The 16822-nt window shown below is 33.7% G+C and overlaps 1 protein-coding gene across 1 annotated transcript in view; it reads right to left on the reverse strand.

Moving 5' to 3' along the window:
• The window catches only part of LOC113550243 (protein pangolin, isoforms A/H/I/S), a 53091-nt gene extending 41606 nt beyond the window's left edge, over positions 1–11485 (reverse strand). The window contains exons 1-3 of the mRNA XM_026951971.1: positions 10496–11485; positions 7018–7084; positions 1914–2014 (exon numbers count right to left, since the gene is read on the reverse strand). Of these exons, the coding sequence (XP_026807772.1) occupies positions 1914–2014; positions 7018–7084; positions 10496–10660 (333 nt within the window). The 5' untranslated portion in view covers positions 10661–11485. The remainder of the gene's footprint in view (positions 1–1913; positions 2015–7017; positions 7085–10495) is intronic.
• Between the last annotated feature and the right edge of the window lie 5337 nt (positions 11486–16822).

The raw sequence follows: 16822 nt of genomic DNA on the forward strand, positions 1-16822 counted from the left end.
GACGCGAATTAACTGTCGTCGTCGTCGTCGTCGCCTATCGCTCGCTATATTATTATTATTATTATAGCGGCAGTGCGGTAGTAATACTACTATAACTACATTAGTAGTAGTAGTAGTAGTAGTACTAGTACAAGTAGTATTAGTATTAGTAGTAGTAATAGTGTTTACAGTTTTACACTTAACTACGCACACGTCGTCGATACAAGTGTGAACAATTCCGCAGACAGCGCGCGACGCGACTTAAAGCAGAGACATATTATTATTATACGTATTAGGCATAACAGCAGCGCGACGTCGTGTTTGCCTTTGTCGAAAGGCAAAACGTATCGACAAAATGTGATATATCTTTTTTTTATCTGACGACCGTCGCCACGACACGCAGCTAGGTTTACACGAAACGTTAATTTTATAACGCGGGCGCGATGTAAACAATTGTAGTTACTCGTCTTCGGATGTTTCGAAACTCGAATAAATATTTATATTCTTCAAGATTCAACTACCGTACGCCATACGTCGATTTATTATACGCGTATACGAAAAACCTATGTCTAATATATTATGTAAATAAATCATTGTATATCTCAAATCGTAATGTAGTGTCATACCTATAGGAACTGTTTGTTTTTTTGGCCAAAGAAATTCAATATCTTGTTCTTTAAAACTTTATACGATTGTTATTGGTCATACAACATTACATGTTATTTTTAATCGTTTTCCCGATAAAAAATGTTTATGTTACAATAATAAGTATACATATACCTAACATAAATTTTAATGTAATATAAAATACATAAAAGTATTTCCGATCAAAAAAACAAACCTATTGTATTTATTTATTCAAAATTTGTAAAATAACATTTTATACATCTCGATACGGCTGCAATTTTCCTCCAATAATTTACAGAACGAAAACCATAAATGAATAAAGAATATGATTCAATTATATGACTACCTACACATATTTTTATTTTTTTATTAAATGAATTTGTATCTTCGGATAATTTAGTATTAATTCAAAATTACTAATATATTAAGTTAATTTTATTTAGTTTTACTATAATATGTTTATGTTGTTATAAATGTTCAAAATATTTAATCATTTGTATGCGTATCTTTAAAACTTTTTTAAATAAACTTATTAAACCGAACTCAGTTTAGATCTATCTTTGATTTCAAACTTATAATAATAACACCTACACTATTACTCTGACCCGATGCGACCAAAGATAAATGAACACCTGGCTTCAGTATTCTATTAAGCTTTTTAAGAACTTTAGTAAAATGGTCAATAGTTTACATTATTATTATGATCGAATCTGGTATATTATAAATAATTCAGGATATTTTCTACCAACATCATTAATTTAGAAACGTCTTTTTTAAAAATCTCAAATCATTATTTACTTGGCATTAGACTTATACGTATCAGTCTTCTCATCAAGCCAGTAAAATATTTTTACTTCATAGCGAAGAATCTCATTGGTCTCTAGTTCAGTAAAAACTTCTGGTTAAGGGTATACAACATAATTTTCGCAGTTCAGTGAATTTTTACAATACATTTAGACCATGTCTTTGTAAACGATTTCATCAAAATTCTTCGATAGTTTGCTTACCATAACATTCATAACAAACCACAAAAGAAATAAAAGGCGCAAAGATTTATTGATAAAAGACTAAGCATCAAACGTCTGTAACCTTCTTTAAAATACATAGACCATCTGAATATTGACAGGTACCTTTCTATCTACATACTATATCAATCGCAGAAATATGACAGATTATTTGAGAATTTTAATTTTTAATGCAAGTGTAAGTATTAGATATAATCGTTTTAATTTTAATTTTTAAACATATAGCAATTTGTAAAATGTTTACGCTTACAATAAAGTTAATTATAAAATTTTATAACTTACCATTGACACAGACGTGGTGCCGTTCGTGTAGGGCGATGGATAAGGTGCAACGAGATAGCCCATGTTGAAAGCAGGTGGGTGGGGAGTTGGGCCTGGTTTACCTGTAACAAATAAATATTATCTTTAATCGATTGCAGCAAATAAAGATCATCCCTGCAGATATTAAAAACTGATATATTGGCGGATTCAATAAGGAATATACTATTTACAGCCAATTATATTTTTGGCTGAAAAGACCTTGTTATTTTATTGCAGTATTATAAATATCAAAAAAAAGATAGGCCTCTAGAAACTATATTTTTTTTCTTATTCAGTTTACAGATTGTATTTTCTTAGGCTATTTAATACTAACGTCTAACAAACGAAGAAATACTCTTAACAAAACAAAAAAAAAGTCTTGTATTTATACAATATTCCGGTTTGTATTTCATAATAGCAATTTAGCAACAAATAACAATATTTAAAAATAAATTATATTTTATGGTTGAAGATTATAGTCACTCAAATAAAAGAAAATATCTATTATCAAAAAATGTAATAAGATACATGTATAATATACATGTGAAGTAATGAACCAAATTATCATTAAGAGTACGACGAGAGCACACACTTTACTTTGTTTGAACAGCACGCGTTGATTATGCGTTTAACACGAACATAGTAAGTTAATCATTTTTCTAAAAAACAGAAAAATATGGTTCAGTCAGCGAATGCTGTCAACACCAAAAACAAGAAGTGCTAACAATAGCCGTTAACTATATTATATTTGAATAAGTGACCGCCTCATTATATGAGTTGCTTATTAATTTTAACGTTACTATAATAGTTATTAGGTAAAAACTTAATTTTAACGGCTGCTTAGTTACACTTTTATTTGCGGGAATCAAGTGATCCTTGACTAAGCTAAAGTATAACCATATAATAAATACATACAACTGTCATTAAACCTATTCAAATAATCGAAATATTAAACAAAAACGTATTTTGATGTATGTACAAAAAGAAATAGTATTTGGAATATTTTATGTTCTTCTTAATATTAATTTATTGCTGATACGTGACAAAATGATTTCTGTACTAAAAACAACGACAACCGAATAAAATTTAAAAACACCATATTCAAATTAGTATGGATCGAGTAACTAAATAAAATATTACCATACAGAAAGGGTCCACAAAATATTAGTTGCGGTCATTTTTTACGACTTAACGTAAATACAATTATAGTGTACAGAAAAATTAAAAATCATTATTAATAAATCAATTTCATGGCCAAACAAAAAAAAGAAAAAATAGAATAATTTTTTTTTTTATATCACTTTTTATATTAATACACCTTATATTCACGACAATAATATAATTTAATATTAAAAATAATGATAACAATATAATATGACGTGTATATGAGCATTAGCTTGATATTGCAAAATATTTAATATACATATATATATTATGAGAAGGCGAGAAGTATTATAATATTATGATTGAATCAGAAAATAATATGATGTTCATTGGATGGTTTAGGACTTTTAATTGGTGTAATTGACTGATAACGGCTACAGGTTCACCTTTGCCGCTATGTTTAAATGATAAAATAAAATTATAGGACTTTGTATGAGTCGTAAAAAACGTTAGTAGTAGCAACACGGACAACCAAGGTTTTTTTTTTTTAAATAAAACTCTTTCATTCGTAGATTATGTATTTGTTACCCAGACTTAAAATGGTTTTAGGACCAATTTTTTTAACAATTGATAAATATTAAAATGCATACAGCACGGACTGGTTGATATAATCATCATACATAATAAACCATATTTTTCCAAGAAACACGATTTACGCAGTGATTTAAAACAATAAATAATAATGTTCAGAAGCGACGCCATGGTCAGTAGTTAAAATATGTTATCTAAAGCAGTAAAGCAGCAACTGGAAAAGAAATTAAATTTCTATAAACTATATACACATATATCACTACTTATACATGTATTATGTAGGTACACAAGAATATTTAACCCGTTCAAATACATTAGATGTTAATTAAAATAGCGTATCAACTATCAAATATAAATTAATATGATTACACAACACGCCAAATCTATCTATACCTATAGTTGAAACACTTGAAAAAAAATTGTAAAAATACAAGTTATGTAGGAAAAACGAATTGTATCATTATAGATGGTACAGATTATACATATTATATGTATATACATATAGGTATTTAACAATATAAAAACTGTTGTCCACTTTGACATTTCAATTCGGGTGTATGTTTTTGTTTTTCTTTCCTCTAAGTTTGTCGTAAAGTCGCCGTGACTACTGAATCGTAATATGTAACTAAAGAAGTTATTTTGGAAAACCACTTATCGTGGCGGAGGTATATGGTATGTACACCATGTGCAATGTGCATTATTATAATACGCCATAATATTAGCGTTTAATATATTATATATAATTTTATTGCGTATGTTGAATGTTCGCGCGGTGATGCTGATCGGCAAAGACCGGACGACGACGACATAAATATATTATATTATTATATGTTGAAGTTTTATGACCGTCGACGACTAGACACGCAAGGAAAAAACCCTTTTAAGATAGCCGCTCGGTCGAGTTTCTAAATATTATAGTATGTTATATTATTGTGTTTACGATTTTTGCCCAAACTCAACTCCTCGACGTAGCCGTCATCTTCGGTTCGCGCATGCAAGCACACTCACACGACTGTCTCACATAGTAATAATGATAATGATAATGATGATAATAATAATAAAATGCATAATAAGCTGCTTCTGGTGCTGCGGCGTGTGACGTCGTCGTCGGGAGAGACCATGTGATATACACGGCGCGTCACCCACCGTGCGTGCGGCATAATATAATAAATCTCCGAAGATTCTCCTCTCTCACTCGCACGAACACATCGGCAACGTCGCAACTACGGCGGCGGCGATTCTCCTCTCTCGCGTGCAGTAGTCGTGTACGGTTTTGGTTAACGAGCACCGCTTGAGAGATAGCACTGGCACACACTCATACACGGCTAACAAAGATCCGTCGTCGTCGTCGTCGTCGTCGTCGTCGCCGTCGCCGCCAGGTTTACGACGGTGGTGTGCGGGAGGCGAGCGGGCTGGGAGGGGGTGCGAAGAAAGCGTAAGATCCTACTGCTCTGCGGCTAGGGGAGAACGTGCGGCGCGGGGAGGGAGTCCGGTGTCAAAAAACAAAACGAGCCTCGTTTAGGAAGCCTTGCGGGACCCCGCCCCGAGACCGTGCGCGGAGCCCTGCCCAGAGAGAGACTACTATGGCTGTGCCTCACATTGCTCATAATATATACTTGTATAATATCTATGTATATGTATTTATTATACTGTACGTGTATATGTATATGCATGTGTATATACCTACGCGTATATATATATACATATACAAACACACGTACATAAGTACGCATGCACGCGCTGGAGAATTATTACGGCTACGACGTCGTCAGCTCTCGGGTTATTATAATGTGCTCGTCGGTTCGACCACCTCTTTTATTCTTTTATTGTTGTTGTTATTATTATTATTATTATTGTTATTAGCTATTCTGTCATTATGCGCGCTTCTCCTAGGTGGACAATATACGACGTTCAAGGTCGCATACGGCTGTTTAAATGTGGAGTATATATGTACATATGTAATATACGAACGAAAGGCGTAAGACTGTGACTGTACATAATATCGTGTCGTACACATAATATACTGCAGACTATACAACGCTGCAGAGGAAACGCGAAAGAGTGCGAGGGTTTTGAGATTTATATATTATTATTATTATTACGTATTATATTATTATATATAATTTTTTTTTTTTTTTTGCGTCAACGACCCCCACCACGACTACTACATCGCCGCCGCCACCGCAACCACCCCACCACCGTCGTCACCACCCAGAATGACATTCTTTCGGTCAGATTCCGAGAACCGCCACCCGTCGAGTGTGTTCAACACATGTTCGATGTGCGCGTTACCTGTGCGGCGAGAAATGGGATTTGGGTAGATATTTTTTTCTCGCTCAAAATTAAATACACACAATATACGCATACAACAACGATCACGCCACGTGGTGTAATTTTTTTGTTTAAAATACATAATCCCCGCGCAATAAGCCGTTTTGGTTTTTGTCAGACCGGTCCCTGCGCGCGGGTATTGTATACACTCGTATATACATAATATTATATGTGTACGGGTTTTTTATTTCCTCTCCACGAATGAATGACGCGTCGTTTTGTTTATTAAATTTATTGTTTGTTATACACGCACCGGTCTCGTTAATGTACCGCGATAAATTACGCACGGTCTTTGTAAATATCGGAAAATAATGTAAATTTACACCGGTTATCCGGTCAGACTATGCGTGCGCGCGCTCGCCGGATCGAAACGTGTGGGTCGGAGAACAGAAATAAGGTGCCGGACCTATTGCGCCTGGTATAGTTGTCGCTCGCGGCTGTCCAGGTACCTCCTAATTACCGATACGGTATAACTACTATTATATATACACAATAAGGCGACGGCGGCGGCGGATCACTAATTATTATTAAATACGCGCGAAGAAAAGTTTGTTTTACGACAAAGTCCATCGAAAACCGATGGGATAAAAATACTACGCATATATTTTAATGTATCATAGTTTAACTCTGGAAACAAATAGCCTTTTTCCATTGAACACCATTATCAAAATTACAGCCGTTCTTGAGCTCTGAACAAAATGTTATTAAAATTTAATAAAATTTAAAAAAAAATTATACTATGGTATCGTCGTTACATAAATCGACTAAAATTAATTATGCACTAATAAATTTTAGATATTGTTTTACTATTACATAACATATAAGTATATAACTTATACATTAATTTATAATGTGTTAGCTACCATTATTATAATATTTCTTATTTACAGTATTATTTGCCTCCAAGGTGTAAAATAAAATAATTATTAAATTTTTATAGTTCATAGATACATGATCCGATCCAGATAATATCCTCAAATAGCCAAAAAAAAAAATCAAGTAATTGTAAGATGCGTAAGTACTAAGTGTTATATAAAAACAAAAACTATTGGGAACTTACTTCGGTTGAGATCAGGAGTAGAACTGCTGTTTTTTACAGGAGAGCATCGATGGTTTGAACTGACTTTCTGAAATGAAAAAAAAAACATGAACAATTATTATTGTAGATACAACGTCGATTTATACAAAACAATTTTTTATACAGACTTAAGACAATTTTAAAGTACATGTAATCTCTTGAGATTAAAAATAACTACAAATAATACATAATATATTATCACTCATAATCGCCATTATATACTAACGTCAGCCGGCGGCGTTTAAGTCACACATCATAGGTATTATATATACCTCTAATATAGCCTAACGACAATTATATTTTATAACATATATATAATATACAATACGCTATAACGCGTGTCTTATATATAGGTATACACAAGTAACAGCTGACGATGATACGCCTAAGTTTGGTAATATAACACGGTATGTCTGTATATATATATATATACATATATATATTTAAATGTGAAACGGACGAGCGCTTAGCCTCATCATGCTGGGATGGCGCCTAATAACGCTAAAATGCAATGGGCCGTGGCGCCCCCGCGCCAATTGTTATCCAATTTTATACCTGGGCGCCAATTAAACCGGTCATGTTCTCTATAGTTTTATGTTTTTCGAACAATTTTATAGTGAACATGCGCGAGTTACTCTTCCACCCCTTCCTTCCGTATTGATATAAGTGCGTATAATAAAATTTATGTTTTATTAATATTATAACTTACTATACACGTATAGATATACGCATATACGTAATTCCATTACGCCAAAGCTTATGCAATTCTATAAAATATATTACATTCAATTAGTATAATAATAATATTATATTATAAACGAGACTTATGAATATACGTTTTCCATAAGCAGGAGTATAATATAATATATAAAGGTGCCCGATTGCAGGTCTTGCACTATAGGGTCATTATCCCGTATAGTTTTTATATCCAAAAAAGGAATTTAATACTTTTTTTTCTTAGTGTACATAGGGAGGAGGTGAGACGATGGTATTATAGCTGTAGTGGTCCATCATCTTGCGGACATGGTATATATAGGCATATTCTTGGAATTACGCAACGTAACCAGATTACGCCATTACCACCACCGAGTAAATTAAAGTAGCTCGCGCCAATCATCTATAAAAGTGCTCGTAATTACTATCAATCATCAAATACTTCTAATGGTACCGGTTATTGTTACTCGTGTACATAATATTATAACCATATACTTTACATTATTATATTATGTACATAATGCGTGGTATGGGTAAATATATTTTACAGAGCGTGATCATCAACCATAATAATGTCGTAAAAGACTGTTATAATACGGCGAAAACGCGCACCCGAAATATCGCCATTTTAACTATTGTTGGTTTATCGTTATTTATTTTATTCGTTTTTTTTTTTTTTTGTTTCATCTGAAATAACCTTTCATTAAATTCTTATTTATACCCATATATATATATATGTGTGTGTGTGTGTGTGTGTGTGTATACACGGACCCCCTTCCAAATTTTCGTGTGGGTGGTGCAATTCCGAAAACGATCGCCTGCGATAATAATTTATAGTAATTCCTTGACAGCGGGACACAATACCGAAACACACCGTGAGTCCGTTTCTCGTCGTAATCCCTGTGCACACAACAAACGGAACAGGTTTCGAACACTTGTAGGGTTGATATTTCCCCGGCATTCTTTATATAATGTTATGTGTTCTCTCAATACAAACGTATTGAAACCTTCTTCGCCCGTCTCTTTTTTTTTTGTGACCGCACAAAATATTATTAAACAAGAACCGAGAGGGCACACCACGAATCTCTCAATCCCAGGAGGTGCGCATTTTATTGTGTTTACTATTGTGTCAAAGGGTCCCCGGTGATCAAAACGACAACACACAAAAGTAAATCGAAATTTCAGAGAAAAAATATAAATAAATACATTTTCGGCATTTACACACACGCTGCACACTCCGCGGGGGGAGTGTTAGGCGGCGGTGGCCTAATAATAAGACGTATGCAATATAATATAACATTATGTACGACGATGCGTTTAGTGCATATTTCTTCTTTTTTTTACAAGTTACGTGTGCCGCCGTGGGTGGTTGGGTTACAATCACGGCAAAGTATAACCGCCATCATATTCAGAAAATTCGCTTATTACACGGTTTATAATTCCTTAGATTATTACACCACAGATATTTGATATTTCTCCGAATGTCAGGATGTCGCATGCTGGTCGGGAAAGAACAGCCTGCAGTTGTTGCAGTATGTACAGTATATGCGGCATATATATTTATTAACGCACATGAGCATCGATTCGAATCTCATGTATATTATAAAATTATAGTACCTATACAATAATAATTTATATACACAGCACTAAATAATAAGCAACGTTTTTAATTGATCGAAAGAAGAAAAGGTATGAATATAATACGGGTATAAAAATCAACCGCGACGAGGATATTTAAATGTGCATTGTGCGTACACGGTACAACATAATTACGTGTGCAGTTGCACGTGTCTTCCTTGTTCGCGGAGAGCCCGGTTATTAAAAATAAATTTTTAGTAACGACCTTGTCGGTAGTTGTCGCCTGATTAAGTGTTTATGATTGACGGGGCGTCTAGGTGTTGGTGAACGTGTTTGTGTTTGTGTTTTTGAGCGCTTATACATGGCATATATTATATTATTCCGAACAGTTAATTGAATTCATTACGACGCCGATGGGTAACGCGATACCCGCAGGCCCCGTAATTAACAGCGTCTCGGTCTGGTGCGCAAAACGTCTACGGAAACAAATAAATCCTCACGCAAACGACGCGAAAGAAAGAAAGAAAGGAAGGAAGAAAAGAAAGAACCAGAGAGAGAAAGACAGAGAGGCGTATGTGTGTATGTGTGCGTGTGAGAAGGGGAAGAGTTGGAGAGAAAGAGCACTAAGGAAACATAAAATTATCGAATATGAATTTTTTTACGCCTAGTTAACGTAGGTACGTGTGTGTATGTATACTCAACGGAGGGCTATTATTATAATCACGGGTTTCGGGACGGTGGCGAGAGGGGCTTAACAATGGCGTATTGGTGTTACACCTGTTTTCACCTGTTCGTCGTGAAACAACCCCTCGTATTGTAATTGGACTTGCCACGGATAAGATAAACAACGATCTAGGAGATCTTGGCAATCGTCTAACTAACGCCGGCGTTCGATTTCGGTGGGCTGCAAGGTCTCGGATTTGAATTGTAGCTCGGGATTAAAACAAACAAAACCATTAAACGATAATTACTATTATAATATAATGTCGCATCTACAGTATAATAACTATGATAATGGGTTGGGTATGTGGGTTACCGCTTCGGCGCTACCCGCGTGCAATATGGACACAACGGTCGGCAACCCGACCGAGTGGTGGTGGTTAAGAAAATAATGGGCGGCAATGACTACTACTTATACTACATCATACGGAGGGGTGACGATGTTTACCTCAGATTCTGACAAGTCGATCAGGTCAGACTTCTCCTCGGTGACTTTATCGGAAGACCGCTTGACTACGTCTTCGCCGCCGTCCTCGTCCTTGAACACGATCAGCTCGTCCGAGCTGCACGCGTCCTCGCCGGCCGCGCCTCCGTCTTCGCTCGCATGGGGCATCACCTCGGCGGCTCGCGCGGCGGTAACCGCTACGCTCGTTTCTGGGGGAGGGGGTTCGCTGTGGAGACGAACGCCGACCACTCGGGTATCGACGGTACTCTCGCAGTTGTCGGCGGTGATGATATTATTATAATTGTTACGATTATTATGCTTGGCGACAACCCTACCGGCGGCACATCGTCATCACTGCGGGATCGGCGCACCTATCGCGGCGGCCGGCGTACGGCGGCCGGCGCCGCCGGAACACTACCTTTGTCCGCGCGCCGATAACGCACCATCACACGATAAGACACTGCAGTGACGCAAAACGATATCCAAAATTCCGGAGACGACACGACCGGACGGCAAACGCAAACGAACGGCGCACGACGACGAAAACCGGCGCGATAATGATATTTTACAATATTATTATTGTTATTTATGGGTATATAACCGGCTGTTCAGCGTCTCTTTTACTCGAGACTGACGTTCGACCGCGGATCACGACTACAATAACGTACGGTTACCTATTTAACCACCATCGCGAGAAAATATATACCTTATTTATTTATTTGTTCGTCGTTTATATCGTTACGTCCGACACTTGTTAACGGCGCGCACTCGTGTCGCGTATTATTAAAATATTATTATTATTATTATAACACTCGTGTCGCTGGCGCGCGAGCGCGCGTGTGTGTACGTTTACGTATTATTCTGTCTGGCGCAAAACCGCGCGCGTTGTGCGTGGACTGGCGTACTCTGAGCGCCGGCGACGACGGACGTGTTTTTGAACCGGACGGTACACTAATGTCGACGATGCGAACACGCGCGGCGGACTTCTCGACTCGTCGTCCGGTCGGCCGCATACCACACGGGGCAGAGCAGGGAGCCGACCAATCGACACGCGGATAACCTCCCCCGCAGCCCGCAGTCCCCGCGCCGCCGCCGCCAGGCTCGCAATGCGCCGTGCCACTCCGCGCGCGCACACGCACAAGCGCCTCGCACCGCACACACATACACACACACGTACACACACACGTACACGTCACGCACACGTATTATATATTAAAACTATACTCTGCGCTTGCCGGCTCACGCACGCACACACACACACACACACACACACACACACACACACACACACACACATGGTCGCTACTAACGCGTTAACGCTAGCGCAGGGATTCTCAATATAATATTTTTATAGTTACCATATATTATTATATAAATTATAAATTATATATATCGATGTGTTATAATATTGCTGTTGTTGTTGTTGTTGTTGTTGTTGTTGTTGTTACTGTTGTTGCTGTTGTGTTGCGTCGTCGTTAGTCGTCATTATTTGTCGTTGTATTGTGTACGGTCTCGGCGCGAAACTCGTTCGTAACCGTCACGGTCGTAATGTCTTCGGTGGTTAGTTTTACCGCCCAAAGTCGCCTATGGTCACAGTGGTTTCGTGTGTTGACCGCCACTACGGGAGACCCGACGACGTCTCTCCCCGAACCACCACCCCCCACCCGGCTACCCACCTTGCCTGAAACGACAAAAAGTATACCACCACCGGCCGGTGCTTGTTGCTTTAATTTATAGATTTATGCTTTGTATTACCTTATTATATTGCAATAATACCCTTCCTCGGCCACAACAACGTCCGAAAATATAATAAACAAATATAAAAGAATATAAAATGCGTTAATTATAAATTATTACAAATATTATTGAAATATGTGAAAAAAAATATCTTATAAAATGTGGTACTATCAAAGCGTAGTAAACCATGTGCCATTAAAAAAATATAAAGATAATAACGACGATTTGAGTGAATTCGCTTGTTTGTAGGAAAACATTGAGTAATGCATTATAAGTGAAAAAAGTTGTTGATGTGAAACTGCTGCATAGTCCTATCAGCAAACGAGTATTTCAATAATAATTACATTGACAATATTGTACAGATTTCAAAACAATGGTGCCATCGGTATTTGTTGTACATACTTATTGGAATTAATCAGTGAAATGGAAACTAAAAAAACCCAATCTAAATTAAACTAAAAATTCGTACACGAACGTTATCAACGGTTAGACTTGAACGTCTTGAACTATTTATCTTATTTATTAAAAAAAAATCCTACCTATGTGACAAGGTATTAGATTATATTAGATTATTAAATTAAGCCAATGATATAAAATGTGGATTATATTATTTACTTACTTAATTTGTTGATGCTGCGTCCTGTGTATATGTTTAAAATCAGCAAACATCCAGGCGTAACAAATTATTACTAACAATAACATATTTTGCCACCGTATGTGACTGGTGCGATGTTTACATATTAACCGTACCAAACCAGCTGGTATCAGACCAGTTATCAGTTTATCACTTATTATTATTTCGACAATTTAATGAATACATTGCAAAAGCACTGTAATATAAGGCAAATGATAATGATTAATGAGTAATGACAAATATTGATTTATTGTAAGATACCTATGTATTACCATTGATCATTTATCAGAGTCTAAGCATAAAATTGAGGTGATGCAAGAATAATAAATATTGTCATAATATAAGAACTCTTACACATGTTTTTATTTTTTTATTTTACCGCATTGTAATTTTTAAAATAAGTACTTATAACTTGCTTTAACATTAAAATACTAAAAAGCCTATGTTGAGCCTTGAATAAAATGCTTACCTTTAAATTAGATGATAGGTCATTCTCATATAACTCTATATAATAATAATAATAACAAAGTAGGATGATTATTTTGAATGTAAAATACGTTGTTATGCATAAATATAATATGATTATCAAGTATGATGTCAACACATGCTAATAAGGTCTTTTTATTTCTTAAACGAAAAAAACTAAAATAACCATTAAGAGTTAAAGAATATGCCGAAGTTATATAATTGTTGTATATTAAAAATTAAAATCTAGTTTTGTTATAAACGTTAGCATAAATTCTTAACAGTTAACAGTTGTCAGTTACTTCAAAATATAAAATAGTACTTTTATTGTATGCAATTTATATTTTATAGATTGAATTATGTTATTGTTATACACAATTTGTCAAATATGCTTTACATATTTATTGCTATTGAGGAGTGATGTAAAGGAGTTATGATGGATAGCGTATCCCCTTCATATGAGTGGTGTAGAATGTAGGAAGCAAAGCCCCCACCCCTGGTCCAATCCAGGTTATAGATTGAATGCAATCATGCAAGTAAAGTATACCTATATGCCGATTTGTTTCAAGTCCTTCTTTTTTATTTTCCAAATCAATCACTTTTATGTTATTTCGATTATATTCGGACAACGCAAACGCAATTTTATGTTGTATATACAATCACAATGTAAAAACTATAAAACAATTTTAAAATATAAATCTTAATGATATTGTTATTTTGTAAATAGAATCGGCTAAAGTCTTATCTATATGAAAAAATGCATCTGAAAATTTGCAGGTTTTTCATTTATGCTTGAAGGTAATAGCTAGGCCATCTAAATTTATAAATATAATTATATTTCGTAGTAATCTGGCATATTAATGTATACACTGTAATTGTTGGTTTCTATACGTCTATACCTATTTAGGTATTCATATTCTAATGGTTTTTTGTGCACATTGTATTTTGATTTTTGATTATACTATTTATAAGTTATACTATAATTAAGTCTCGATAATTATTTGTTATATTGTTTTACTAAGTCACTTAGACTATAATATTTGTATATAACATTAATTGTTAAGTTATTATTTGGTGCCTACTTTCCGACCAGTCTTAATGTTGTAGTGATAAACTATAACTTATTATAAACAAAGTATAACGATGATAAATTAACGAAAGTAAATATTATTATTATTATTTGTTCTAAAACATATAATACTTATTTTTTTTTGCACATTTGTACAAATAATAACATGTTGATGGATACACTTCATAAATAATTTGTTGGTAAATGAATGCGTTGTCAACGCAAACATAATATATTGATATATTAATATGTATAGGTACATATATATATATTTACTTAAGAATAGTTAGGTAAAATAAAAGTTTTAGTTGAAAATATTAAATTAGAAGTAATTTATTAGCATTTCTGTTTTTAGAATGGTCATAACACTTTAAAATGGAGCATTTCAATATTACAGTTAAATTATTTTGTAGTAAGTATACTTGTTACTTAATTACTTTCTATGTAGATTGTAGGTATATAGATTTATTCCTCCATGGATATGATATTCAATAATGATACCATTGATACCAATACCAAAAAGTTTAAACACTATTGGCATTAAATTGTTTTGAACTTAGATTTTTAGTTACTAAAATCACATTTTCATGAAATCTTACTCGTAAATTGTAAGTAGATATCTTACAAATAAAAAGCACGATATAAATGTATTACAATAGTCATTATTTATTTTTTGATATCCTACTGATTAAGCTGTGGATTTAATTATTTTGAATATGAATTGATTCCAAATTCAGAAAGAATTTCTTCATAAATTTATCATTTATTTATTTATTTGTTCCATTTATACACATACTATATTGGTTTATTAACAATTTTAATTTATAACGCATACTATATGTATTGTATATTATCAAAACGATACCATTTAACGGTATAACGTATACAATTGTGAATTTTTGAACTAAATAATTAAAGTTTATTTTTCTCATTTTGAAATTTATTGTGTATACTGTATATTATAATCACTAATTTACAAGTAGGATTAGTTCATACCATTTCTCTATGTTTTAGTACATAAGTCCGCGCATACTTCATGGTTTTTTAGTATATTAAATACACAATCTTAATAATAACTATAGGTACATGATAAAATTGTTCTTAAATATTAAATTTTCTAATAATAAATCTTTAACGTATTAGTTTGACGTTTACAATGTAACGAAAATTATTATAATATTATACATAGTTTTTTTAACAATAAATTAAAAATTTTCTTGTGAAATATAAACACAATGTAAAAATGTAAAACTTGTTATTTTATATAATGTATACTTATATAAAAAAAATAATTTATACTAGGTTTAGAACTTAAATATATTTAGTATAAACCTACTGATTACTGGTACTCACTTACTGTTAAATCATTTAAATTATATACCATCATGTCACCGTGGATCATGATGTATGTGACATGGAACAGTTGTCAAACGTTTGTACTCATTTTGAAAAATAGATATCAAAATATACCGGTCTGCTGGTATAGGTATGTATATCATTTTGTATACTAGGAACCTAACCTAAATAGCAAAAAGCACGTTTCGTTTGCGGCGACCAGACTTGGCAAACGTTTGTATTACTAGTTGTGATCAGATTGTGATTGTGTAAATTAATACACAATTATATATATATAGTTATAACTTGTGTATAGGGTATGAAAAATAATTAAATATTTTTAACACATCAGTTTATATTCAGCTTTCAACTTTCGTTATGAATATGGATATTATTACTATAATCTATAAAGCAAATACACACATTTGGATAGAAGTTTAATGAAAATATAAACATTTCACTCAACAATTATTGGATTCGTATTTTTTATTTATTGTTATAATCATAATTATTATCATATTTATTATAATATTTATTCTAATGCATTTTACATTTAATTTTAATTTTAATTTTAAAATGTCGTGTGGAAATCAGTTGCAAAAATATACGTAAATAATCATTAAAAACAAATTAACGGCAAACGATCGATTCTGTCGCATGTAGTGACATGGTGTAGATGATATTATCATAATAATAATTAATAATATAATATTTATAATATTACGTAGTACGTACAATGTTGAATTTAAAATACACATTTACATGATAAACATATTCGAAAATTGATGGACTATGACGGTTACGTATTACAGTAATGATAATTATTTGACCCAGTATTTGGTATCATATATATATTAAACGTTATTGCATTTTGTCCATGTACCACCAAACAACCGACACTTAGCGACGGCTGCACATAATACCTATATAGCTATATACCTATATATACATACATAATTGTTGCGTTAAAGAAAAAACAGTATACACAATGTGCGTACCTAACTTTACCTACCTTAAATCTATATGAGGAAATAATAATTTATATGTATTATACCTATAATAATATAATGGTCTTCGGTCTTCAGTTATA

Source organism: Rhopalosiphum maidis, chromosome 4 (assembly GCF_003676215.2).
Source record: "Rhopalosiphum maidis isolate BTI-1 chromosome 4, ASM367621v3, whole genome shotgun sequence".
In the NCBI taxonomy this organism is placed as follows: domain Eukaryota; kingdom Metazoa; phylum Arthropoda; class Insecta; order Hemiptera; family Aphididae; genus Rhopalosiphum; species Rhopalosiphum maidis.